Consider the following 26,879-nt stretch of genomic DNA (forward strand, 5'->3'; position numbering starts at 1 on the left):
GAAGTTCATTGTGAGTGACATTAAACAGCAGTGCGGCTGTGTTTGCACCCAGGGGTCCTCTCCCCCGCTTTGAGCGCAGATAAGCCGACCCTGCCTCATGTATGAATTCACTTCACATCTCACATCAGCATTCCAATACTGTAGAGAGACTGTCCCAGTCTTCTTCTGTATGCCAACTTTATTCACACACACAGTGTTTGTTAACTGACAGGAACACGTTTACACTCATACAGCTGTGTGGCGCATTGGTTAAAATGCATTTAGGACTGAGTGGAAAGCATGTCACTTTTAATTTACAGAAGATATAAATGATGGATAATTCAGTTGTGGTTGTGGTTGTAGTGTGGTCCGACTGCTAGAGGTTTGTATGTGCAGTGGCCAGTGTCTGATGATGTTTGTCTGCTGTTGTTTAGAGTTAGAATAATCCCATAGATTAATGATTACATGGTGTAGAACTGGTGAATGGGAGGGAGAGGTGTCTCTGTCAGCATACAGGTCAGATTATGAATCATTATAATTCAGTGACTCCAAGGAGGGTTTGCCTGGTGAATTATGACATAGACATTGTAGGAGCAATTCAGTCCATGAAAACGAGCGCATTAATACATTCATTTTCTTTTCCTTAAAATCAACTTAACCTTCCTTTAAATGAAGCTGCTTAGCGATGAGTTTCCTAACTCCTCCGTCCTTGGTTTCAGCGTTGAGGTTTCTAGCTGTAGCCTGGCACCATGCAGGTTAAAGCTTGGCTTTGGGTAGCATCTCCATCTTTTGCTGGGTTTGTTGACTCAGGAAAGTGTGGTCCAGGTTTAGATAAGTGGTGAGGAATTCTGGGAAGTCACTCTTCTGCACTATTTCCAGAAACATGGACATAGCCGTGAGTAGCCTCTGCTCATCCCTAAGAAAGAGAAAGAGAGACATGGTCGCATGAAGGGGGAGACAAGAGAAAACTGGGGATAAAAGGAGGAGAAAAGCTAAAGGAATATAACGCTCAGATGGTCCGATGTATGAAGCCACTCAAGTCACAAATTTCCCCTGTCAACCATGACAACAGTCCTGACTCCCTTTCACTGCTCATCACCATGAAGCTGAAACTGGACAGCCTCCAATGGTTTTATTTTATGATAGTTCTCAGGGCAAATTTCTGCTTCACCTAGTTAAAATGATGAACATCTCCATTACTACCTTTCAATAAGCAAAAGATCCATTTGTTTGAAGTAGTTTTAGGCAGAATCGGGCTGAATATGAATGAATGTGTTGCATGCATAATGCTAGGAGGCCAGGGGTTCAGCAAAGATGAGTATTTCACATGAACACAGGTAATAAAAGTATATTATCACAGTCCACATCTAATGTAAATGTTTTCCATGAAAACAGTGTCTTTTCTTGACATCCTACACTGGTGATCCATGTGCCTCTCAGACTGGAACCACCGTAGTGACATCATCTTTCCAACTCTATATATTCCATCATGTTAATTGTAAAATGGCCAGAAGGGGGCAACAGAGCAACTATGAGTACAGTGTGCATGCATTTTTTTTTTTACAGTGACCAGTTCGCTAATGTAACCTCAGATGGGCTTTTTGTGAAATGCACCATGATCTCTACCTGTATGTGTGAGAGGAGAGGACGGCCATCAGATCCCCCATCAGCCCCTGCGCTAGGCGGCGTACCAGCCCATACGTCACTGTCACATCGTCATCCTCCAGCGTGACCTGGTGACGGATCCACTGCCACACCTGGCCAGAGAGGAGGCAGGGACTCAGAGGAGGAGCAGGTTTATGCACGGTCAGAAAGAAGGAGGTGACGCACACTAACCTGAGAGCGGGAGATCTCCGCAGTGGCTGAGTCCTCTACTTGGCCCTTATAAAAGAAATGTCCTCTGCCTATCAGAAATAACGCACACACACACACGGACACTCATATTCTTTCAAAAAGTCTGTATATCAGTGGAACAATTCACACACTTGAAAAACATCACCACAATCAGTACACAGCACAGGGACTTACATACACACATAATAACACAAATAATAACACAACATGTGTTTTACCACATGCAGTCCACTCACAACAGTGTAAGTTACTTAGACAAAAAGAATATTTTATTGAAAACACACACACATACACACACACACACAAGGATAAGGATTATCTGGCTGGCCAGTCAGAACTGAAAAATTTTTCACCTGAGAGCCAAGCCTCAATAAAAAGGATTCCCACAGCAATGTTATACTTCAGTCCATACAGTGTTACTCCACCCTACAATGACATATGACACAACACAGACAGTACTGCACTGCAGAGCACATCACTGTTAGCTTACTCAGCATGCCAGAGATTTCTGGATCACCATATGATACGGTATAATAACCCAAAGTGCAAAGCTGCAATGTACAACACTAAATTACACTGCAACATATGACATTTTAAAATGATGTCATACTGATGACATATGACTACATTCCTAAAACAAAAATTACAAAAAAAAAAACATGAAGCAGAGGTATTGCAAACTACCAGCCAATACAAAATAAAAGTTCTCTGATATTCATCGTGTGACATAAGGTCACACAGCACCATGTTATAATGAAAGTAACATGAACTTACAGCTGGCATGGTTAGCAAGTCCTCAGGGGTCACGGTGAGGTCATCGCGCAGCTGCTGCATTTCGTTCTCACCTTGACAGTGGACCAGGAACAGCTCAGAGAAAGAGAGAAACAAGTTTATCATTTGAGTGAGTTGTTAAGAGCCTGTGTGGACCACTGAGAGAACTTACTGAAGCACATAACAACGGCACTTACTTTTTGCATGGGTTCAATCAGATCCATGTCATACACCATGAAGCCGTCAACTCCAGCCCTGATCTCCAGTAACTTTAGTCTAAAGCAACAGAGATAATAAACAGAGTTAACAAATGCTGGATATACATGCCAGTGTGAAGCTAGTTGGCTTTAGATATCAGGTTAGTTTGAGGGGAATGCAATTATGACTGACTATCTTGCCTGGTAACAGTATCCAGGACAGTCTTGTACTGCGGGCTGTCTTTGTCTTCAGGCAATAGCAGTGCTGCCATACCACCCGTTGCTATGGTACCTCTCCGGTGGCAGGTCTGTATGAGCAGATCCATGTAACTCCGCAAGAAACGCTTTTCCATGTTCACATATTTACTACGGTCAGGGAGCAGAAAGTCACCTCGATGACCTGCAGGAAGATCATACAGAGTGGTGGCCTTCAAAGACAGAATGAAGATACATTGCAATATGGGGAGGAATTACTCAAACCGGTCTAGAATACTTACAATATTTAAAATATTTGGAATATAAATATTTTTGAAAGATCTACTTTGTGATTACCATTAAACTAACAATACTATGTATGTTAAATAAATAAATGGAAATAGTGTGAATGATACTGCATTCAATACTGATGTATTGAAAATTTGTATCAATGTTTTTGCGCTTGTTGTCATTACTCTGTCATAATGTTTGAGCACTAGGAGGGCTGTGATTGGCTGACCAAATTTATTGACAAAAGAGGCGGAGTAATCCCAGATGCCACAGTTTAATCCTGCAGAGTGCTCTATGAGTTCATAAAGAATCTCCTCCATCTCAAACGACGCCAGCACACATTCGATCAACACAGTCGCTTTTATGCAGCCTGTCGGCATGCCAAGCTGTAAAGCACACACACATACACACAGGTTCAAGTGAGACAACGTTACATCCCCTCTGTTATCAAATCATAAATTAGTCAGAATACTGCCAGTGGTGTGTATTTATGAGCAATGTCATCTGTGTGTGACTTTTTAGGCTAAAGTAGAAACACAAATATCATAAGAATACAGTGACTTAAAGTCCTGTACCAGAGTTTCACTCACTTTCTCTTCACCCCACAGGAAAATCTGATTCCATAATCTTGCTTCATGGTAACTCTCCACCTAGCGGAATCAATAAAAGAGTCAAAACACAGCAAATTGCATCTTTCTGACCTTTTCTTTTCCCAAATGAAGCTGATAAGGATCTGACCTTGGACAAATAGAAGAAAGGCCCACTTTGGTTCTGAAGGAGCAAGTGTGCATTGTGAAACATCAGCAGCCCAAAGTCAAACAACGGGCCAGGTATCTCCCTACCATTTACCTACACACACACATATATATATGACGCAAAAAACATGACAAGTTGCAACCATGAAACATCATTAGAAGGCAGTACCACAGGCACAGGTCCTCAGACGAAGAGCCGGTTAAACTACTAAAACCCAGCTTAAAGTAGCAAGCAAAGTTTAGACCTGCACTAAGAAACTCCTTACCATCATATTGTGTTCCACCATGTTCCATGCACGTGGGCGGAGCATAAGTACAGGAGCCTGTGAGATGGGCGGGGCATCTGGTTCAGAAGGAGAAAGTTAGGACTATTTGCTTTTTGTGTCTTTTGTTTGCACAGCAGCTAATGATATCTGATTATCACAAGATGGCTATACAGTCAAAACAACTGTTAACACTCCACTGCCCTCCTGAACGTGACAATAGAATATCCCATTAACTTAAAGGGAACTTAAAAGCACAATCAAGTGCAAGAGAGTAGCAATAATATAACTCACCATGAAACTGGTTATGCACAGCTTGGTACACATTATAGATGCCTTTTATCTGATTGCGGAATGTTGGACAGTTTCCATCATCAAAATCAACCTGTGGAAGAGCCAAACGTCTGTCATGGTTACCTCTCAATTCAGCAGCTACAAGACAAAGTGTAGAAATCACTTTGCTGAAATCTGACCTTTCTGAAGATTTCAGCAAAGAGATTTACTTCATTCCCAGTCTCACTGACCTTAGTCCTCGTACTTGTACGTGCACTCTACACTGTCCTACTGCACTCCATTTCCTTATTCTATGTCCTCCTTATTATAGACTGAACCCTAACCCTACCCATTCTCTACAAAGAATGCTCTCTGTTTTCTATATTCATAGTCTATGCATGGTGTTCTCCACTTGCTCACAGTATATTAATAGCATTCTCCACCTGTGCTCTGAGAACTGTCATAAAGATCTGTAACTGTCTTTGTAAATGTGTTCTATATGTCGTTCCTTTGCTTTGTGTGTTATACTAATGATCTTCACCTGTTCTCTGTGTTCTGTACCACCATCTGTTAGTGGACTATATCTGTGTTCTATGCATATACTCTGTGTCTAGGCTGTCTACCTGTATTCCCTGTGCAGTGGATTTGAGGCCCTGTATAAAACGTTGTGTGTCACAGGGGGCCAGGTCTCCGATGTCCACGTGTCTACAGCGCAGTCTGGGTGGAAGAGGGCTCACTCTCCAGTCAGGGTCAGCTCGAATATGGGCGGTGTCTTTACAGAACCCTGGGAGCTCTCCTGTCAAATCCAGCTGGGCCTTCCTTAACACTCTCAGTTTCAAAACCTAGCAGGTAGAACAGAGATTTCTAAACACATGGTTTATTGTGCTTGAACACCAAGTATAAAATGAAAGCTTTTCAAAATCAATGTTTCAAATGAATCAATACATCAATTTTTTTGATGTATCTTAACCATAGTTATACAATAACAGCAGATAAAAATATAATAAAATACACAGAAAAGTCAGACAAATGAGGCAAGAGGCAGTAATAATAACTCCTACACTGCACTGAGATCATGACAACCTTTGATCCACTGTTATTCATTGAAGGGTGGGAAAACCCTCTTTAAGTGAATACTGTTTCTAATTCAAGCCCAGCGAGTACTTACCTTGTCCACCTCTGGTTGAAAGGTAGAAGCAAGTTCAGAGACAAAATTCAGGGCCTCAGGGGTGAAGATAGTCCGAAACTCAACCTCCAGACCCAGGGGGGGTGGGTCAAGCTCAACCCCTCTGACTACCTATTGAATAAAGCAATCAGTGCAATTTTATCAGTTTCTTCTTGCTGAAATGCTGATATATAGTGACCAAAAAAAGAATCCTTATTCACTTCATCTTTTTCTTTTTTTTTTTTTTTTAATTTCGGATTTGGGCTGTGACTGCCCACATCCATTTTACATTAGATTATTGTATTCCTTTTTCACGTATTATTTTCATAGCCTCTAGTAAAATGCTGTTAGTTTTATTTGCCACATTTTTAGCAGACAAAAGACTCCGTGGACAGTTACAGCTGCAGGCTTACACAGTGTAACTGTAACGTGTATAATCTCTTATAATACTACTAAAAGGCTGAAAAAACAAACAATTTCATGGACTTTATCAGCATTTATGTAAAATATATAAGAGTGTAACCACGGTCTGCATGAAGTATAACTTGTAATAAAAACAGGAAATTAAAAGCACTTGCCGACATATCTCGGTGCGTTCTGTTCCTCTAGAGTTGGACTTTGACAGAAGTCATTACTGTTTGGTGTTTGTGTACCGTGTTTGAGTGAGATTTCGGTTAGTTGAGTAACATCAGCAAACACGTTCTAAAAGGACAGGACTGCCCTTTAGGGAGACTGTTCTATTGAAGTACTACACAATACTCGATAGAGCCCAACTTTTCGGTGCGCATCATTAAAGGGTGATTAATTATAGGTCGGTGCAAGTCGATCGATGTAATCGTAACTTCGCTTTCATCGAACTAAAAGATAAAAAGCCACATTTCAGTAACATCTCTTGTTACAAATACATCGTCAACCTTAAATGTAAACCTTAACATAGTCTACTTTGTCATATCAGTTTATCTTGAGTATGACTAACTTATGTATGGAAAAAACTGACATCTACTTCTCGTCTCCCTCCCGAGAATAGCCGAATCACAGTTTCGTCACTTAACTCTCGCGAGACCCACACACCATGTTTATGTCAATACTGTACGTGGCTCTTGTATAGACCAGAGCAGGGGTAACGGCAGGATTCATCAGCAAAGTGAGAGATTATTCTACACAAGGTTTACAGAAACAAACGTGACTATCTAAGCATCAGAACTCCAACATTGCAACAGATACATTCTCTCTGGATGTTATGCTCATTTAATGTGATTGTGACTGGATGGACTGGGCAAGGTTGCTAGCTAGTTAGCGTTAGAGCTGAAAAATAGTTTGCGACTTTAGGCATATCACTGAGATTAGTGGTCAGTTTAGATCGGTAATCACAATGACAGATGTGGAGTCCTCCCTCGAATTTTCCACCTCTCTATCAAGCTCTTCTCTACCACCACCTCGGACAAGGATCTTCAAAATCATCGTAATTGGAGATTCAGGGGTAGGCAAGACCTGTCTCACCTATCGGTTCTGTGCAGGCAAATTTCCTGATAAAACCGAGGCCACGATCGGGGTGGATTTTCGGGAGAAAGTGATCGAAATTGATGGTGAAAAAATTAAGGTGAGGAATAATTTGACATCAGAACAGTAGGGCATGGTGCGATATGGCTTACTATGTGTCATGTGTGGTGACCTCATCATTGTGTACCTTCTTGGAACTTCAGCACAATCGCTTATGCTCTTCAGTGAAATGAAAACCGCAAGAAGAGAAGATAACGATTATGTGTCGTCCATTAAGATTGAGAGATCCGAACATCTGCTACTTCCTCTCTCAACCCAGCGTAATATCTTCCCACACCACCCTCTTACTGTGACCATGCAGCATCAGCCTTTTTGTGCTGGTGTTGAAGGCCTGAATGTTTTTTCTTCTGTTTGGTTGATGTTTTTCTGTCACACATACACTCTACTACATCAGTCTACATTATAGGATTGCGGGCTGCAATGCCTGTTTCTGTCTTTCTTTCAATTTTTTATTTTAAGTATTGAAACATGACTGAAAGTCTGACTCTCTCTCTCTCTCTCTTTCAGGTACAGCTGTGGGACACAGCTGGTCAGGAACGCTTCCGGAAGAGCATGGTTCAGCACTACTACCGCAATGTACATGCAGTCGTATTTGTGTACGACGTGACAAGCGCAGCCAGTTTCCGGAGCCTTCCGGCGTGGATTGAAGAATGCCGACAACATGCGCTGGGCCAGGAGGTACCCAGAATCCTCGTGGGAAACAAGTGTGACCTGCGCCACGCTGCCCAAGTCAGCACAGATGTGGCACAGCAGTTTGCTGATGCCCACTCCATGCCCCTCTTTGAAACATCTGCCAAAAATCCCCACGGAGACGAGGATGGTAACCATAGTAACAGTGATCACGTAGAGGCCATATTCATGACGGTGGCACACAAGCTGAAATCCCAGAAGCCCCTGGTGCTCAGCCAACCTCCAGAAGTGCCAGGCGGGGACACAATTATATTGAGGAAGAGGAGGGAGGAAGATGAAAGAGGAATGTGGAGCTGTAATTGCTGAGTGGAGGAGCTAAAGGGGGAGGGGTCTTATTTGAACCCAATGAGCCAGTGAGAAAAATGGGGAGGAGACACTGCCAAAGAGGGTATTCAGGCTGAACAGTCCAGAGAGGCATGACTGTGCCTATTGTGATGTCATATAGAAGGGGCAAGTTGTAGTGGGAATGGAATGGAGTGGGGCATATACACATAAGACAGAGAGTTTTACAAAGACATGTAATACAAACTTTATTCAGTTTATCTTAATCAATCTTAAGTGAAGATTTTGTTTTCATTGAATTCTGATTATGAAGCTGAACTCTTACTCTAAAGGGAAACCAAACTGGTCTACAAGCATCTCTCTGAACCCCTGACACATGGTCTAGTAACTAATCTCTGAGAGTACTGTTCTTGTTTTTCTGGAAATATCCAGCAACAGATCTTGAAAACAAATCTTTTGCTCTGTTACCTCTATGCTTAGATTGCATTATTTGTACCTTAGTTTTAACTAACCATAGATTTTTATTTTACTTTTCTCAGTGATTTATGTCTCAAAAGCTGACCAAGGGAGAAAAAGAACAAAAATGGTTTACTCAGCACTTATGTTCAAAACGTTTTATTTCTGTCATTCACTGACATTTCTATAAAATGCATGGGTATTTGTAAGGGAGCACACCAACACACACAGTGTCCTGTGCTTTAAGCTGCTTAGATCTCAGAGGAGCTTGTGTTGGACACAAAGGGAGTAAACACTGCTAGACACACACTTTAGACACACACTCTCCTCGCCTCAGGACGTTTAATTAGCATCCACTTCATTTGTCCTCTCCCTTGCCAAAGTTAAGAACAAACTCCTGCATCAAAACCCTCAGAGTTTTTTTCTTGGTCAAACAAGGTCTATGTTAGCGTGTCAGAGCTGTCATATATTTGAAGAAGGGCAGAACATTTTATGTGGTCACTACAACTATACTATATAAACCTTTAGATGTGGAATCTATGTAAAAAGACATTTTGTTATAGAGAGAAAAAAGAACATACACGCTGCTAATGCACTGTGAAAACCGTAGCTTGCGTTTGCACAGGGTGTGTAGTCCTTGCATGACATGACATTGCTGCTTGGATAACTCAAAGCATCAGGAAAAGACGTGGTCCAGACGGTAATGTGTCTTTTAGTGTAACCCAGAGCAGCGCGTGCTCACCTGCCTGCTGCGCTATCTGTGGGGCTATATGTCCATCCTGTAAGATATCTGCCTCGCTGCCTCCCATGCTTTTCCTTCCCTCCTTTCCTCAGTAAGTGATACTTTAGACATGGAGCAGACAGATTAAAGCAAAACGGCAGCAATTCTTTCAAAACTGCCCACACTCGTCTGATCTTCATGAAGATGAGCGGAAATTAAGGAGAGTATGCGAGGAGTGGAGTTTTTTTTTTTTTTTTTTTTTTGGAGCATTGGCACTGGGCTTGACGTTAAGAAGCCGCTGATGGCCTCTCTTCGAGAAACGGTCGTATCTGGGCATATGTGTGTGGAAATGAAAGCCCGTTGCATTTGACCTCGTAGGGGTTTGATTGAGTGCTCTTCTGCTTTAACCTAGCCTGAAGTCCAGTCCAACCACAGCAGGTCCTGTGGCATGCGTTCAGAGAAACCTCTGGCACAGGTGGCTTCATTGGGTTTTAATGAAACATTTCACCCAAGACTTAAAAAAGGAGTTATTGTTAGATTCCTAGATTCCAGTTGTTTGTTTGGTTTTTTTCTCTAATGGTAATCCTTTTTCAATCATTCATCTTGCCATAAGTGTCTTTTCTTTGGTTTGGACAGGAAGAATAGTTGTCTTTATCACATCGCAGGATAGGTTTTACAAACCGTTCTGAGACACTTGGATGTACAGTTCCTTTATTGCCAAAAGTGTTTTATTTTAAAGTGTCTTTTTTATTTCTTTCTAAGTTTGTATGGATTTTATTATTGGACTGAGAGGCCCTGGCTGAAAAATGCCTTTTGTTGACCTGAGAGTGTACGCCACATTCAGTTTGTCTCAGTTTATATTACATTGCTGTTATTTGCCTTGCTTTTGTTTCTCATACTGAAGAAATGAGAAATATAGCAGGTACATTAATCACAAGGGAAAAAAACTGTAAACTCTTGATAACTTGAGGAAGAAAAATAAATTAAATGCCTACCTTAAAAGTCCAGTCCACAAGATTTCTTAATGCTGAGAATCAATGCAAACAAACAAACAAATACATAAATAATGCGTCTTTTTTAATGCATTTTGGAATACATGTCAGAGGACAGAACACATTTCTCATTTCAGCCTCACTAAAGCAGTGGTGCATTTGTCTTTTTTATTATACCTGAAATGCTGTGAAAAGGCTATATGTGGTTATATTGGATGTCTTCCTAGTACTGTTTCAGTTCATCTTTGTTCTGTACCAGGATTACCTTTTACTGATTCAGGGAAATGGTTCAGTGTGTTTCAGGACATGGATGCCAGCCATTCAATTTTTTTAATAGCTTTACTGTTAAAATGGAGTCACATGTGAACTTTAAATAAAGCATCACCTCATGTCAGGGAAATAGGCTTCTCTGAGTCATCCCAAAGAAGAAAAGGGAAGTTTGATTATTTGCTTAACTGTGTAAGGTCTATCCTCCTGCTGCAACTGTCAAACAGTCCCATCCATAAATCTCTAAACTGTTGTCTTAGATAAAACAGAACAGTTTTTATTCGCAAAAATCAACATATGACAAAACATTTTAAAATCCACAACATATAAACATTATAAACTCAAAACAGGGTCACACATGACCCTTTCAGTCAGTAAAACATGTAATAAATAAACAGCAGAGAAATAAGCAGTATTAATCTTTTGTAAATAAATAAGAAAATTAATGGCTGTGACAATCCAGAACTTAAGTGAGAGTTCACTGTACCATGTCTGAGTTTATTTCAACCTTATAGACTGACAATAAGGTATTCTGATTCCAAAGACAATTGTTGACTGAAGCACACAGCTGTGCCCCTTTATAACAAGCACTTAACATCTAGATAATCATCTGACATCTTAGGCAAAAAAAAAAAGATATTTAGAATATAAACAGAATTATCCACACTAACATGAAATCAAAAAAATACAATGGAAAGAGAGTAAATCCTAAAACAAACGAAAATAACATGGCGCAGTAGAAGTGCACAAGATCCCTTCTCTAAACAAAGACATTGAAAAACAAAAAGACACTTCCATTCAAGCTGAAATAATGGACCATCACAACTTGAAATCTTTGGTATCTTGAACTTTTGCCACTGTCCAAAGTTCTCAGAGGAGCTTGTGTAGAAGTGGAGGGAATACTTGGTGAGAGGAAAGTTTGAGTCACAGTGTGAACAGAGCTTTAGGCCAGTATGCTGTACGGGGGAATATTAGAGTGCTCTTCCTGTTCCTGCTCCGGGCACCTGTCCATAAATGATACGGGTGAGTTGAAAATCCGATCATCGCCCCCTGCTGGAAGTAAAGCAGAAGACCACACATCACTATTTTTTGTCAATTTTGCCACAGTTTCGCCTGTGGGTGTTCTTTTGTCGTGTTCTGATAACAAAAGTAGCGGAAACCAGCGTGTTGTCAGTAGCATCTTTAGGATGAAAGGATTGCAGTCGTGAATGTACGACGCAAACAAAAGGAAGTCACAAGCTCCATAAGTAGTCACCTACTGTTAGAAATCACCCATGTTAGCTTTAACTCCACATAACTCATCTGCTCACAATAATACACACCACTCTATAATAGACTGATCTAAAAGGAGAGAGAAATCACCCATTATAGCTTTAACTCCACATAACTCATCTGCTCACAATAAAAGGAGAGAGAAAAGTCAAAATATCAAAGCACATACAGACTAAACCTTACGTCTTCTACAGCTAAAACCTTCCCTACCTTGCCACGTGCAAACCATCTCAGTCTGGGCACCGGGGTCATTCTGAGGGACCAGGGTCTCCTGTAAATGTAGAATTAGGATCATTGTTCCTGATTTTGCTGTGTACGGTAATTTTACTCATTGAATGAAATATGTCAGTATACAGTGTTGTAGAGCATGATGTAGTATGAATAAAGAGGCACATTGTAATGTATTAGTCAAAAGGGAGATGAAATTGGTATGGCGTCATGCCTTATCGCAGTGTATCCTGCTATGGTACAGATTAGGAGCAGGAGTATGGTATTTAGTGATGTGTGTTAGAATATGCTACAAAGTGCTATATTTCTGTGGATGAGGCAGTGTTGGGCTGTGTGTGGTACAGTGTGTGGCATCACATAATGTGTAGTGTCATATTTTCTATTGGGTTATAAGGGGTTTTGGCTCACCATGCCAGTGACTGGGTCATAACAGCCACAGAGGGGTAGACTGCGGCAGCCCAGTAGGGCGATGAGAGAGGAGAAGATCAGAGAACCAGCGCAGGCCAACAGAAGAGTGATATTAGCACCCTTAACCATACGGCTTAGAACAAACCTCTACAGAAGGAAAGAAAAAAAACCAAAACAACACAGATATTACATTCTGCACAGAACAGACCCAAAGGCACAGGGAATTTAGCAGAAATAAAGGTGTTGTGTATCTGTGTGCATGTGTGTGTCGGGGACACTGGAATCTTATTAATTTGCAGTGAACAAAGTGAAATAGCTGGTGAAATTGGTACAATAAGTCAAGGGCAGAAAGTACCACTTCAGGGCTGTGACGAGGGTGAAAAATCTCATCATCCTCTTCACCATAACTTAGGGTTACACAGGCGTAAACAAACACGATCGCCACGGCGCAGTAAGAGACCATACATGAGGCAATCATGACATTCACCTATGAGATGGGCATAAGCAGACAGTTCAATGACCAGTCAACACTAATCCTGCACAATTTTCTTTAGCAGTTTCAAAAAATGTTCATGAAGCCACCACAGAACACTCAGCAGTGGCTCTATTTCATTATGTCTGATAACATGGAAAGAGAGATTTAGAAGAGGGTTGATGTATTTTCTCAACTAATATTTGTTCCTGAAAGATGACAAAGAAATCATCAGAGTGGTTAATCAATGATCTTTTCTATTAAAACAAATCACAAGTTGCCCAAAATGAGGTGGATGTAAGCCTGTATTGTCTTACCAGTATGGGGTTTTTCTTTTGGGAGGCAAAGAGGGCAAGAACCCCTGGTACAGCCATTATCTTGGAGGAGAGAGAGAGAGAAGAGAGAAAAGTAAAATGATTAAAGCTGGGTTTGACAAGGTATTTCTTCCAACTGTTCCCAACGGTGGTGATTTAATGTAAGAAGTTATGTAATGTAAGAAGTAGTGTGTGTGTCCAGTTTCCATTTCGTAACGTCTAGTAAGAAGAGGTTTTCGTTTTACCAGTCCTGCCCAAAGTGGTGCCCTGGTTTCACTAAGAGTGGTATCCATACGGAACACTGCGTCCATGAATCCGCAGACCACGCACAAACCCGCACTGGCCACCTGAAGGATCCCGAATACGACCACAATCCGCTGGTTGAAAATATAGTACCTGTAGCGGTCCATATTCGGTGGCGTCTGTCGAGTGTCTGTGGACGTCAGAAAGATGGTATTCAGTTTTACGGCTATCGTAAATGGCAAAACACTTGCTGGTGGTGTTTTAGAGATTAGATACAAAGTTCCCGTTCCTTGAGTCCTCTTCTCATTACAGTAATGTTTAATCCAACTACATCGTACCCAGGAAAGTTCCAAGAACCAAAACGCGTTTTAGTTTTTCAACCACTGAGGCTGTGATTTTATTAAGTGTCAGTCTAGAAATGGAAAACTTCAGTGTCTGAATAATTCACTTCATCACATAGTTTTAAAACTTAGCCCACAGTTCTGAATGGGTGAAGTCGAGTAGCGGTCATCTAAACATAACGTTACCTACTTAGTTTTTCGCTGCGAAAAAAGCCATTGTTTGACGAGGCCCTCAATGAATAGTCACAATGATACTTACTGAACAAATTTGAGTTTGTGTTCACTCTTACCTCGATCCTTTCCGTTCTCTCGGACAACCTGTGACTTCCGGGCCGCTTTGTTTTAGAGCGAAAGTAGCAGGTGAAGTCCAGCCTTTGTCATTGATTTACCTGCTCACGCAGGTGCAACTCAATGATCACGCCCAGTTTGGCAAGCCCCCTGAAATCGCCTTGGCTTTGTATAAACGTCGCCACTCTTTCACGTATTTTTGGAGGACTACAGCTTATAAAGTTTTTTTTTTTTCATTATTCATACTCATTCCCATTTCACCGTAGAATGAAGCAGTTCTGACAACTTTATTAGTAATGTTCCATTACGTATTTATTGATAAACGTTGGCATAGAGCAATTCTCAAGATAAGATCAGCTATTGCATATCAAAGTTCTGCCCTCTCCCTTTTGGGTTCATTTTAAAAGACCTCCCACGATCTTTCCCATACAGCAAGTAGAAACACACTCTCATTTTTGTCTTCTCACGCACTTACACACATACACAAAATCTCATTAAAACACATACATAACATGAATTCACTCCTCAACTGACAGAAGACAAATTCTTCCAGGTTTGGAGGAGAAAACAGAAATAAATACAACACTGAGTATAATACTGCACTTTTTGAACACTACAAGCTATTTTATGGTTAGCTGTCAGTGAAGGCCATCATAAGTTACAGCATTAACAAATAGGATAACTGTAGTGCAAGGGATAAACTGTTTTCAACAAGGTGGTTTTGTTATTGCAGGAGAAGCAATAAAATGTCTGCAGTAAGACCTACATTTCCACATATTTCCTATAGTTCATGCATATACAGCAACCTCAGTTAGGGTAGACAGATGCTATTTGAGCAGTGCAGGATACCTGGTTGATTTGTTAATGCATAGTTTTCTGCATGTTTGTGTCTAAGAGGTCAGGTGATTCTAGGCAGAGTTGTGCTGATTTTGAATGTATTTATGACCATTACCTCCACATTGTGGATCCATATCATTATGACAGTCGGTCAGTTTCTTTAAGGTCTACCAACCACTCCACAGACCATTAGGGTGTATATTTCCCATTGTTACTGTAGGACGATAATAGGGACAAGGCCAGGTGTAGTTCAAGAGGGTGTTACTGGGAACAGGAGTGGGCGTGAGCATGTTTTTTTTTTTTTTTTTTTTAAGGTAACTCTACTAACTTGTGAGCTATTCAAGAGCTATGTAGGAGGGTACGAACAGGTGCTTGGTTTTGTTAACTGCATTACCAAATGCTCAGAGCAACATAAGATGTTTGGATGTTCTTGAAGGGAAGGGGGCAGGTTAAGGAGAGAGGAGTGGTCAATGAGTCTCTTCAGGCCCCCGCCCGGCCTCTCTCTCCTGGAACTCCCTGAGCTCTCGTTTGTACCAGTCTGGAGCCTCTGGACCCGATTTCCCAGAAGGATCATGGTCATAACCGTAGGCAACGGTTAGTTCCTCATCCTTCTGTACAGCTCTAATGGTCCTGATACATTTTATCGGCCCGAAACGAGGGTGAACAAACCTGGAAAAAAAAGACATTAAAACATTAAATTGAATACATGCTGTATAGGACAAGGGTTCCACATCATGACACTTCAACTGATCGCTAAATACATCTTTAACTGGGTACAATGCGTCACTGACATGAATTAATTAATAACGTAGTGCCAAGGTGCACAGATCTGAACAGACGAGGGAGTGGGACTCACGGGTCATATTTGCAGTTAGGGGTGAAAGAATGATTGGCCTTGTGTCCAAGTGTTGCGCAGTATTTCTCCATTCGATTAAACGGTTCTGGGACGTCAATCACCGTGTCCTCATCCAGGGAAATGGTGTTGCCATTCAAGGACCAGTCGCGGCTGTCTACCTGTACGTTTTTTTTTGTTTTGTTTTGTTTTGGTTTATAACAGAAAACATCAGTGAGGTAACTGAGGACATACCTGTCTGAACAATGCACTCACTGTTAATGACAAACACCCATCCTGTCTGAATACCTTACTGGTGTAAAGTTAGAGACTACGGCCCATCTGTTGTCATTCACAGTTTGTGTGAGCCATCCTCTGGTTCTCCATCAGTGGTCAGTTTCTCATCACAGGGCCACTGTTGGCTGAGTATTTTTGGGTGACAGACCACTCTATCCCAGCTGTGACATGTGTACAAACCTCAGTGACGTTGCTGTGCCTGATGCACTCATACCAGCACGACACCCACTACCATGTCACTACCACGTCAGTGTCACCGCTGTGTTGAGTATGGCCTGACAAGCAAATAATATCCAGTCAATAGTGGTCCTGCATTTAGAAACTGACCATTGATGAAGTGGAGAGAGAGTGGCTGACACATTATGCATGGTAACAGGTGGGCTACAGTATGTAATTGTAAACATTTGTAGTCTACCTATGAGGCGGGTGTATCTTATAAAGTGTCCAGTAAATGTAGGTCCAAGGCAGGCGTTTTTAATAAAGTGGAAGGTGAGTGTATCTCTCTGTTTGCTTCCCTGTGTGGTTTTGCTACTACAGCACCAAACATGACCACAACTGTGACCTTTGCCATAAAAGCATATGTGCACATGACCAAACACCGGTGAGACGTTTTGACGGATAGCCAAAATCCTTAGAACACTGGCATTTTTTCAAAGTGAGGGCACTGCAGTTAAACACAGTGTACAAACTTCTGTGGACACAACTCTGGTTGCTTCAAACACTAGCAAAGAAAATCTCATTGTTATGTTAACCAGTTAGCTTTAGTTGATGCCACCAGTTCCCAGTGAAACACCACTGGTATTCTTGTTCTCAAACATAATATTCTGAACTTGATTGTATTAAGTAATAACATGAATACTAACACTATTTTGGTTGTGTTACATTAGATCCTTACACTCACCCACCTCTGTGTGTGTGATGCGGACTCCGTTGTAAAAGGCCATTACTGTGTCTGGGCCAGTATCAGTCTTTGCAAACAGCCCTTCGCCTGCTCCTGAGATCAGTGACTGTCCTACATACACACTGAGGCAATCACAGAAAAACAAACCTCAGACAAAACATTCAACATCTATCTCTCTCACCTGCTGGCTGGCTTGTTCGTTCACTCGCTCTCTCTCTCTCTTTCTCTCTCTCTCTCACACACACACACACACACACACACACAACAACAACAATACAGAACAACCTAGAGGACTCAGAGAAAAGTCTGTCATTATGCATACCGCTGACTCTCATAGGGATCTGGTAACAATCTGTGCCCAGCGATGCAGGTGGAAGTAGATTTATCATAGGTATAAACAGGGCCTGTAAGAGAAAACAAATAAAGAGAATATACCATATTTAGAGCTAGCATTTACTCAACATCCAACATTTATGTACAGCTCGCATTTAGAAATCTCCAAATTTAACATATTAAACGTCTGAAAAGACTTGAAAAACATGAGGGATAATCCTCTGACCTTCTCATGCATTTACACTATATACTTCTCCACAGACACTGCTATTCTGCACAAACACTACCCCTACGAAAATCAAAAGCAAATCATACAATTCATAGCAATAATACCACAGTGACGGGAGAATATAATTTGTCTTAAGACAAAATAACAGTGCTGAGCAAATGTTCATTTAGCTTTACAAAAGATGTGAGTACATCAGGACCACAGTGAGAAAGCCTTTAGACTGAATACACTCATGTTCTTTTGAGGTTTTTATAGTATCCATAAACCAGGTCTAATGGCAGTGGAAACTACCCACAAAATGCACTCGTAAAATACATATGCACAAACATAAATAGCTTTTGACAGATTTGTGTTTGTTTAGAGCAAGTGACATCAACATCTACAACCAGGAGCCAAAAATATGTTGTCTGTTTTTCCACCAATTCAGTCATCCATCTTTTGAACTATTCAACTTTGTGAATGGACAGAAGTCACTGGGCACTTTGGTTCCCATTTTTTATCACTTTGCCTCATGAGTTTGTTAATCTAAGCAATAAATGTCACTATCAAAGGACTGTGATAAGTGTCTGAGACCAAAACCAATTATGTTAAGATTGCCACTCGACATGTGAGCTGCCTGCACTAAAGACACTGGTCACCGAACAACGGAAATCAACTCTCGTGCCTCATTCAAAAAATTCCTAGAAGAATGGATTTCTATTGGACACCATACGTTACTGATTTTCAAGGTAGAAGCAAATTTCTAATTAGAGGCAATGGACAAAAACCTGCAGGAGTCTCCAGGTGTCTGTGAGAGCTATCACCTTGTTTTTACCTGAGCTCACACAAACACTCAGGTCTCAATCAGTGAAGCCACTACTACAGCATGGACACCAACTGGCCAAACCAAGAGAGTTTCAAAAGAAACTAAAAGAGAGTGACAAAGGAAAACAGAAAAAGAGTTCCACATCACTGACTGTCGGGTGAAATGGTGGAGTGAGGTCTGCTGTTTTCTTGCACAGTCAGGCTGGCTAGTCGAGCCTCGATGAGCTCTCCGTCCACAAAGCTTCCACACAGGGCTGTGCAGCCATCAGGGTATACATAAGCCACGGCATTACCAGTCATCTCACCGTCCTCATTCACCTCTCCGACAACACTGCCGCCGTCCTACACGCGCGCGCGCGCACACACACACACACACACACAAAGGTATGAATTAAACTACTGCAATAGATGAAGAATAGAGCTGTATCAGTTCACCCTCTTCACAGGTTGGCTTGTACCTTGGTTTATTTCATGGTTTGGCTTGAAAGGAAGCTGAACCAACTTCATTCCATTTTAATTTAAATATATAGAAAATTAACTCAAGAAGAACACATCTGCTATAAACAGCAACAAAGTTCCACAAAACTGAAAACGAACATCAGAACTTTCTATATTAATGGCTTTCTTTTAGAAAAAGATTGTAGGAAAACTAAACTTGTACGATATTTATGTTAAGGCTCTTCTTCATAACAATAAGTAAAATAAATATGAATATCAGAACACTTTAGTTTACGGTTCTTCCTCAAGAAAATTACTGAAAGAAAAGTAAACTTGAGCACCAGTTATTTTAAAGAAAGGCATGACTACTGCAAAACGATGACTGACGGCTCCGATCTTTCTCAAATTAATGTGCAGCTACTTGAACAAAAGGAAAGGAAAACAAATTCCTGTTTAGAGAAGCCTGGAGATTAGATCTACTTTACTAGATCTACTATCTATCTGTTCATGTAGATTCATGGGTTCTGATATATCCCACATTAATTATGGTCTGACTAATGATACTATGTGTTTTGTTCTTGTTTAAAATGGTTACAGAGTCGACAGTCATTAAACCTGGTGTAACTGTCTGCTCAATTAAAGCATATGCGCAGCACATTATAAGCATGGGGTATATATTTTATCGAAGTGAGAAGTGTAAAGAAGAAAAACCACGCTGGGTTGTGTGCATGTGTGTTATGTATTCCCTGTGATGTGGCAGCACGTTCGTAAAAAAAAAAAAACTTCACTTACAAGAGCTGAGGTGAGAACCCCATGGGTTCATTACACACTGACCACGAGACGAAACATGGACTTTAGAACCGTAGTTTTTGTTTCCCGTACAAAACCCCCTATAAATGGGATTCAACGTGGGGTTTTTTTTTTGTTTAAAGCGTCATTTTAATTTTGAATAGTGCTGTAACCGATGAACAACACCAACTCTTTTTCACAATTAGGCCTGACGTACCTGCCACATAGAAATCTCACAATGACACACTTCGATGCACAAAAATATTTCTACAACTAATACTACTCCTAACTCAAAAGAGGTGAAAAGCCAAAAGAGGTAAAACCATGATCTACAACGTACTGGGTAGTAGATCCAGCAAACTCCACAGCGGATGTTGTCCTTGTACTGGCCCTTGAAAACCAGTCGACCATCCGAGTCAAACTCTTGGGCAGGGCCATTTAGCTCTCCGTCAACGTAGGTTCCATGTAACACCCCACCATCCTCATAAGCATACACACCCTGACCCTGCAAAGCATCATCCACGTAGAAACCCTCCAACGTACTGCAGATCCAAAGAGAGAGAGTGAAAGATAACAAAACAATACTGATGAAAAACGCATCCAAACTTCCAAGTCTTGATAACATATGGATCAGTGATATATTAAAACAACATATCCTGGACTCTCTTCAGAGCAGTATGCTTTTTTAATATGGTCTTATGCACAAGGATAAAGACAGTGAGCAAATAAGTGGGGTTAGGGGGGGATGATAACAGATATGAAAGAAACAAAGAAGGAGTGGGATGGCACAGACAGCTTTTAATCAATAAGACTATGACTCATGAACTCAGGCCTCTGCTACTGTTTGTATGGGTGTCTCTGTTTCACTAGGTCTGATTGTGATGCTGTGTGTGTTTGTTTTGCTTTCTCTCTCTCTCTCTCCCTCTCTATAATGTCTGTAATTGTTTGAGTCTGCTGAAAGACACTAATTGATTTCAATTAGACTGTCTCTTGTCTTAAGTGAAGAGCCTGTGCAATGGCTATGTTTTTCTGAATGCATTTGGGGAAGAAGAGGGAGTTGCTGAAAAACGTTTTGTCCTCCTCACAGAAAAGAAAAACTATTAACTGAGAAAGAGAATCATTGAGACGCTAACACAAATAGTGCCATGGTAAAGGCTGTTCTGTCATGGATGGTGTCGTACCTCCCATCGAAAAAAAAGAACTTGCCCTTTCCATTTTTTTCCCCGTGGACAAAATGTCCCTCGAAGCGGTCACTAGAGGAGTAGGTAACCGTACAAAACCCATGAGGTTGATCATCCTCATCAAGCGGCCCTGTGGATTGAGGAAATATACATTCAAAGACAATATTCACATGGTTCAAAATAAGTTGGGAAACATCTATATTGGCTTGTCTGTAGCCCCTGCCCCCACAAAAAACACGGATCGTGAATGCCCGATGAGTTTGCGTTTCTTTTTTTTTTTTTAATAAAAACTTTGGCTACATGAAAGCGTTATACCCTGGTGTTCTATGATATTATATGTGATATTATATGTGTTTTTGACAGGAATGAGATGTTCCAAAACAAACATACAGTAACACGTGAGTCATCTGTATGTCTATAATAAACACTTATTGAGAGTAAGAAAACAGGAGCTCGTTAGTTCCCACGACCGAGTGGTGGAACAATTTTTAAAGAGCTGAGCCTTGCATAAGTTAAAAAAAAAAATTAATTAAAAAAACCACAAACACCAATACAAAACTTAAAAATGCAAACATAATCAAGGCCGTTTACAAAATTTCAGCGTGTCGAAAATTTAAATGAGACCCTCGGACACAGTTTACAGCATGAAGTTCACGTGAGCGCATTTTCAAGTTACAGCAACAATGTCACAATAACTGTATTAAATGACTGGAAATTTGAGAGAACAATGTAGGGTTGATGTAAGGACGCGGTTCCAACAAACAAGCGACGATAGTTCAAACAGCTAATCACTCTGGAAGACACTGGTAGTGTTGGTTTAATCCAGTGTTTGTAGCTGTTCTATAATTGAACCGAACAGCCGGCATTAGCCAAGCCCACACGGGCTGACTTCCCTCGTAGCTTTAATGCCAAATAAACCCCGGCGTCGGCTTATGGACTACTTCCGAAGTGCGCGGGCCTTAAAGCGATATTGAACTACAGTTTGGGCTATTTATCTTAGATTTTGACAAAAGTTGACACGGAAAGCAGAACTACTTTCACTTGCTTATTATCTGAACACCCCACACACGTTTTGGTCTATTGTGAGCATACAACTGCTTGCCGTACCTTCTACGACCTCTTCCATGTTATCATCGTCGCTGTCCATTTCTGCGCTGAACTGTCCTAATAGTAAGCGTTAGGATCAGTCGAGATCAATCGTTTATATATTGTTGCACTGGATAGCGGTTCACATTCCGACAACTTGCAAAAAGGGGGGCTGCCGTTCCCGGTGCACAGGGTCTGACATCATCCGCACCAGACCACATCATTGACAGCCGATTACACAATACGTAAAGGCATTTAAAGGGGCAGACAAAATTAAAACGTTGTTTATTAAAAGAACAAACACGCGAAATGTATTTATATCCACAGTTACGTTTTTAAGCACGGTAATGCACCAGGGTTACGTTACTTTTTCATTGATATAGGCTATAAGCCAATAAAGAGAATTTCGTTTCATTTCAGGAGGCTGGTCAGAGGTGTCTTCACAACCTTTGCATGCTACAGCTTGCTCTTGGGTGGAGTACAACCATAGTTATAAAGTGCTTTATGTTTTAGGACACTGTAATCTCAGAAAGCCAGCGAGAAGAATCCAAATTGTTCGGCAATCATGGCAACGGACCTCCCTGTTCTTTTAGCTGCGGTGTCATTATTATCTGGTCTTCACATGGGTAAGACACGCTTCGTGACTGCTCCAAAAAACAAGTCCTGGGTTCGCGACTATTCGAGTCTAGCCTATTTGAGTGAAACAAAGTTTTCTGACCGAATCCAGACATTTCGCGTTTCCGTTCATAGGATGTGTACTCTGATCGGTTAACGATGTTGACTCCTGCTCATAATAATCGAATTAAGGTAATAACGAGAAATCAACTGCATGCGTAAATTATGCTTAATTTCTTCATGGTATTAACATACCGAAGGAAATTGACGAAAATTAGCCCTAAGATCAATATGCCCATTAACCGCCAAGCGCGATTGGTCTTTCTAAATTTCTTCGGAATGAACCTAATATGCTGTCTGGCAGGTTTCTTTGACGACAGTCACACACTTTAAAATACTTTTGCGTGACTTCATAGAGACGCGCACTGTTTGATAATTTCCTAAATCGGTGTAGAGTTCGTTCGGGGTAACGTCTTTGAAATATGTCCAAAACTCTGATTCGTTCAGTATTTGCGCTCATCCCTGTAGGTCTCGGGCTGTAGCTTCGTTTTATCAACGGAACGCTCAAGTTTTGTGTAACTGAAGTCTTTCAAACCTTACTATTGTTAAGCAAACTGGTCTCTCACCAACTAACTTATTGAATGCCTTTGATGGGTTGGCTGCTTACCTTTTACTGGAATTCTGTGCTTACATCATGTGTTATAATCCTAGTAATATTAATGCATAATCCAATTCAGTGTTATCTGGTGCATTTTATGGAAAATCATTGAGTTCTTTGGACAGTAGCCTATCTATGCAGTGATACGTAAATGAAAAGTACTGACGTAGTTCCCACCATAGCCTCTGTCTGGTATCATATTAACCACAGGAGGTATAAGGCACACACCTTACCTCTGGCTATAATTACCCTTGCCCCTCTTCACCCACAGTGTTGCCATGGAGAATCTGTATGCCCTTTGTGAGGAGTATTCAGGGCTTGTTTTATACCATAAAAATATGTGCTGGAGTGCAACATTATTAAAAAGCTGAACAACAGGACTAATTGACATAAAGATCTTATACATTACCTTGAGATCACCAAAACGTTATTGTACTAACTAGACTAATTTTGTTGAGTGGACTTAAACAAACTGCAGTAGCAGCATTTTTATTATAATTTTGTGAAACCTAAAATTACACCTGAATCTCCAACATCAGTGAGCTACTGGATGACAGTATCACATTGTGTCATATTCTGTGGGGAGCATTGTTTCTTCCCTATAGAAACAATAGTAAAGGAGCAAACGAGAGGCAGAGGGATGACTCCACAGGAGGGTGACAGATCTGACAGATCTGAATTAGTCAGGATGTTGTCATTTCCGTTGATAGACTGTTGAACACTATATTTTCCCTTCATGTCACATTAGTCCATAATCTAAAGGCAATGTCAATTCATCTGTCAAATAAATACACAAACATTAATTAATATACATGTGCTAAAGGATGTATAACTCAAACAAATATCATCAGATGTTTGTCATGGTAACTTGAGTGGCATTAAACAGTTACACATAACTATATAGTCTTTTTTTCCTACCAGGGTACATAGCCAGACGTGTGGGATGGTCCAGAATGAAGCACAAAATTATGCCACCTGTTGTCACTGGTCATCCAGAATTTGAGAGAACATTTCGTGCCCAGTAAGAAACTACATTAGAGGCTTTCTCTAACATACAGGTTTATCAGCCTGAAATAAGAGCAACGTTTATGCATGGATAAACAAAGTCAATTCTGCCTCAGCCATCTGCAATAATAAAAAGATTAATCCTATTTCAGTCTCACAGTCATAATTTGGGTCGCCGATTAATTATGCTGAAAAAAATCTTTGGTATATATGTTAATCAGTTATCATCTTCCCCCTGCACCTCTCAGACAGAACTGTGTGGAGTTTTACCCCATCTTCCTGATGACCTTGTGGATTGCTGGGCTTTTCTGTAATGAAGGTAAAAGTATGAAACTGGAAAGAGGTTGCAAAGTCTGGAATTGCACTGTATTTGTGACAATACCACACAGGACCAGATTCAAAATTCAGATAATCTGTTTCTGCGTAATGAAATAACAAAGTGCTACATATTTGTTGTTTTACTGATTTTGTTGTCTAATTTGAACTCAAATCATAACACCAAACCCAAGGCCTTCAGTATTGCGAGACTGAAAAAAAAAAACCCTGCATTCTATGCTAGGAGAAAAAAAATCCTAAACATATTTCAAATCTTCTTCTCCTTCAGAGCTAGCCGCTATTGGAGGAATTGTGTATATTGTGGCCCGAGAGATGTATTTTGTTGGCTACTCTACCTCGACTAAGAAAAGGTAAATACATGAATTTGGTAATGCTGAATGGAGGAAATGAAAATTAAATGCACGACAAATCCAAAAAAAATTTGGAAGCAACATCATCAAAACCTTACCTGATTCCGCTGACTGGTTATTTTCAGGTTGCCAGGATTTTCTTTGCAATTGGTTGCACTTATAATCCTGGCTGTCATGGCAGCCAGTGGGATTCTTCATGCAATCTTGGACAAATACCTTGACATCAACCTCCTTTCCAGATTCTGGTGAAAAACAGAGTCAATGGAACAAATACTCTCTCTCAAATGCATTTTTCATTTTCTACCATTTTAAAATAATTTTTCCATTATATGACCATTTTCCATTACATGACCATACATAACACCAGTCATGAGCCTTCTTCTTTACAGCAGGTGCATATTGTGTGATGTTATGTTTCTTTTATGCCTGTCATTCAGAATGAAAAAAAAAATTGAAAAGACTCTTCAGTGTCAATGTTATTTTGAACCTGCTATAGGTTCCTGAGTTTGAATGGGAACTGTATCACCCACCAAAAAGACAAGAATACTACAGATTAAACAGTGTAAGTCGTTAAGTTGCTGAGTGACTCCTTTAAACTGGCTCTTCACAATCAAAGCAGAGTAATAGATAGTGCTTGCTTTCAAACTCTTCCTGTCACTTTCAACAACCTGCAGTTGCAGATACACCTCGCATATATAAGTTCTCATCTCCTACTGTGACAAACAATGGGTTGGTTTTCAGACTGACCTGAAGTCAGCTCAAATTCTACACTAAATATAGGGCACAGAACAGACACATCCAGACTGTCTGCTCTGCAGCAGGGCTAAACTGCCCATCAGATACCATCTGGAAAACCATATGCCACAAGAGACCTGGCATGTCTCATGATGCCACAAGACATTGATCGGTTTACACACTTGAGACATAAGAAGGTCTAATGCCCAACTTACGAATTGTTATTATACTACATCATAATGTGCATAAGCATGAAAGTTTCATGAACACGTGAAATTTACTAAGTGTTTAACTGCACGCCGCATTCCCCTTGTTGACATATTATGATGTGCTGTGCACGTTTGGCCACCAGGTGTCACTAACAGATTTGAGAGTGAGGAATTTAATCCCTTCAAGTCCTCAGTGTATGTATGTGCTCTTAGTGACAGTGGACCTGTAGGTTTGAAATCCCCTTCCACCTTGATGCAATTACAGTACTGTAACTGTAACATAGTGTAAAGTACTGTAAATGAGCCAACGAGCTTCACACCTGATCAATGGAGGCGTAATCAGTTAGAAAGAAACATGGCTGTAAACTTTTTTTTGTTTGATTTCACCTGTGTCAGCTAAAATGTGCTGTTGTGACACATGGATTTCTTGTTTCTTTTAATACATATTTTTCCGTCTTCTCTGAGAACACATGCCTCCAATGATGCATACGAAATAAGCCATAACGTCTTATCACAATGTGAGGGTAGTGGTATGACTTATAGTAACAAACAGCTTAGTCATACCACTTACCTCATAATGATCTTATCACAGTGTGAGCTGATCAGACTGACTCAGCTATATATTACATTCCTTGGCCAGTACATTGGCACTTTAGCAGGTGAGATTACAGAGTTTATCTCTACAAGCATATTTATCCTTTTTTTTTTTTACAGTACTTGAACTTCTATCACTCCGTTTTTAAGTAAAGATGCTGTTTTGAACATGTTTTATCTTTCTTGCTATCTGCTCAGAAACTCTGACTAAAACTTGTCGGGAACATCCCGATGATATTAGTTTTGTGTTTCTGTAAATTTTGTAAATTATGTAGAGTCAGATTGATACACAAAGGACACATATAGAGAATAAAAAAAAACGTTTGCATACTACAGCAAAAGCCTCCTTCAATGTATAGAAACACTCTACATG

At 40.6% G+C, this 26,879-nt stretch overlaps 5 protein-coding genes across 5 annotated transcripts; 2 read left to right on the top strand and 3 right to left on the bottom strand.

The window, feature by feature from the left end:
* Positions 1–163: 163 nt before the first annotated feature.
* Positions 164–6,416, bottom strand: ugl (ureidoglycolate lyase). The gene is made up of 15 exons (XM_030783076.1): positions 6,322–6,416; positions 5,747–5,875; positions 5,202–5,420; positions 4,600–4,690; positions 4,309–4,385; positions 4,026–4,136; positions 3,878–3,937; positions 3,517–3,673; positions 3,003–3,201; positions 2,802–2,880; positions 2,608–2,700; positions 2,187–2,259; positions 1,816–1,883; positions 1,606–1,736; positions 164–895 (listed from the first exon to the last, which is right to left on the bottom strand). The coding sequence occupies exons 1-15, from the start codon at positions 6,325–6,327 to the stop codon at positions 736–738; spliced, it is 1,653 nt and encodes a 550-aa protein (XP_030638936.1). The 5' UTR covers positions 6,328–6,416; the 3' UTR covers positions 164–735.
* Positions 6,417–6,806: 390 nt separating this feature from the next.
* On the top strand, positions 6,807–10,406 carry rab33ba (RAB33B, member RAS oncogene family a). Its single transcript, XM_030783086.1, has 2 exons — positions 6,807–7,343; positions 7,811–10,406. The coding sequence occupies exons 1-2, from the start codon at positions 7,116–7,118 to the stop codon at positions 8,297–8,299; spliced, it is 717 nt and encodes a 238-aa protein (XP_030638946.1). The 5' UTR covers positions 6,807–7,115; the 3' UTR covers positions 8,300–10,406.
* A 1,248-nt stretch (positions 10,407–11,654) lies between these two features.
* LOC115806411 (uncharacterized) lies at positions 11,655–13,815 on the bottom strand. The gene is made up of 6 exons (XM_030767099.1): positions 13,651–13,815; positions 13,409–13,468; positions 12,975–13,106; positions 12,620–12,766; positions 12,194–12,254; positions 11,655–11,761 (listed from the first exon to the last, which is right to left on the bottom strand). Exons 1-6 carry the CDS (start codon positions 13,813–13,815, stop codon positions 11,655–11,657), a joined length of 672 nt encoding a protein of 223 aa, XP_030622959.1.
* Positions 13,816–14,604: 789 nt separating this feature from the next.
* setd7 (SET domain containing 7, histone lysine methyltransferase) lies at positions 14,605–22,141 on the bottom strand. Its single transcript, XM_030779970.1, has 8 exons — positions 22,026–22,141; positions 20,919–21,048; positions 20,078–20,279; positions 18,663–18,852; positions 17,467–17,548; positions 17,149–17,266; positions 15,971–16,128; positions 14,605–15,783 (listed from the first exon to the last, which is right to left on the bottom strand). The coding sequence occupies exons 1-8, from the start codon at positions 22,063–22,065 to the stop codon at positions 15,582–15,584; spliced, it is 1,122 nt and encodes a 373-aa protein (XP_030635830.1). The 5' UTR covers positions 22,066–22,141; the 3' UTR covers positions 14,605–15,581.
* Positions 22,142–22,496: 355 nt separating this feature from the next.
* On the top strand, positions 22,497–25,255 carry mgst2 (microsomal glutathione S-transferase 2). The gene is made up of 5 exons (XM_030785403.1): positions 22,497–22,630; positions 24,199–24,298; positions 24,531–24,601; positions 24,887–24,968; positions 25,094–25,255. Exons 1-5 carry the CDS (start codon positions 22,570–22,572, stop codon positions 25,215–25,217), a joined length of 438 nt encoding a protein of 145 aa, XP_030641263.1. The 5' UTR covers positions 22,497–22,569; the 3' UTR covers positions 25,218–25,255.
* The last annotated feature ends 1,624 nt before the right edge of the window (positions 25,256–26,879 follow it).

This window comes from Chanos chanos, chromosome 1 (assembly GCF_902362185.1).
Source record: "Chanos chanos chromosome 1, fChaCha1.1, whole genome shotgun sequence".
NCBI lineage: Eukaryota > Metazoa > Chordata > Actinopteri > Gonorynchiformes > Chanidae > Chanos > Chanos chanos.

Excerpts from the sequence above, each read along its gene's own strand:
- LOC115806411 (XM_030767099.1), bottom strand. The coding sequence starts at position 13,815 with ATGGACCGCTACAGGTACTATATTTTCAACCAGCGGATTGTGGTCGTA. Across the intron at positions 12,767-12,974 it reads CTCGTCACAGCCCTGAAGTG|AGGTTTGTTCTAAGCCGTAT; the intron begins GTACTTTCTGCC and ends TTCCTTCTGTAG. Across the intron at positions 12,255-12,619 it reads ATGACCCAGTCACTGGCATG|GAGACCCTGGTCCCTCAGAA; the intron begins GTGAGCCAAAAC and ends CTACATTTACAG.
- rab33ba (XM_030783086.1), top strand. The coding sequence starts at position 7,116 with ATGACAGATGTGGAGTCCTCCCTCGAATTTTCCACCTCTCTATCAAGC. Across the intron at positions 7,344-7,810 it reads TTGATGGTGAAAAAATTAAG|GTACAGCTGTGGGACACAGC; the intron begins GTGAGGAATAAT and ends TCTCTCTTTCAG.
- mgst2 (XM_030785403.1), top strand. The coding sequence starts at position 22,570 with ATGGCAACGGACCTCCCTGTTCTTTTAGCTGCGGTGTCATTATTATCT. Across the intron at positions 24,602-24,886 it reads TGGGCTTTTCTGTAATGAAG|AGCTAGCCGCTATTGGAGGA; the intron begins GTAAAAGTATGA and ends CTTCTCCTTCAG. Across the intron at positions 24,969-25,093 it reads TCTACCTCGACTAAGAAAAG|GTTGCCAGGATTTTCTTTGC; the intron begins GTAAATACATGA and ends GGTTATTTTCAG.
- setd7 (XM_030779970.1), bottom strand. The coding sequence starts at position 22,065 with ATGGACAGCGACGATGATAACATGGAAGAGGTCGTAGAAG. Across the intron at positions 20,280-20,918 it reads TTCTTTTTTTTCGATGGGAG|TACGTTGGAGGGTTTCTACG; the intron begins GTACGACACCAT and ends TTGGATCTGCAG. Across the intron at positions 15,784-15,970 it reads CCTAACTGCAAATATGACCC|GTTTGTTCACCCTCGTTTCG; the intron begins GTGAGTCCCACT and ends TTTTTTTTCCAG.
- ugl (XM_030783076.1), bottom strand. Across the intron at positions 4,137-4,308 it reads TGGTGGAACACAATATGATG|GTAAATGGTAGGGAGATACC; the intron begins GTAAGGAGTTTC and ends GTGTGTGTGTAG. Across the intron at positions 2,701-2,801 it reads TGATTGAACCCATGCAAAAA|CTGTTCCTGGTCCACTGTCA; the intron begins GTAAGTGCCGTT and ends TCTTTCTCTGAG.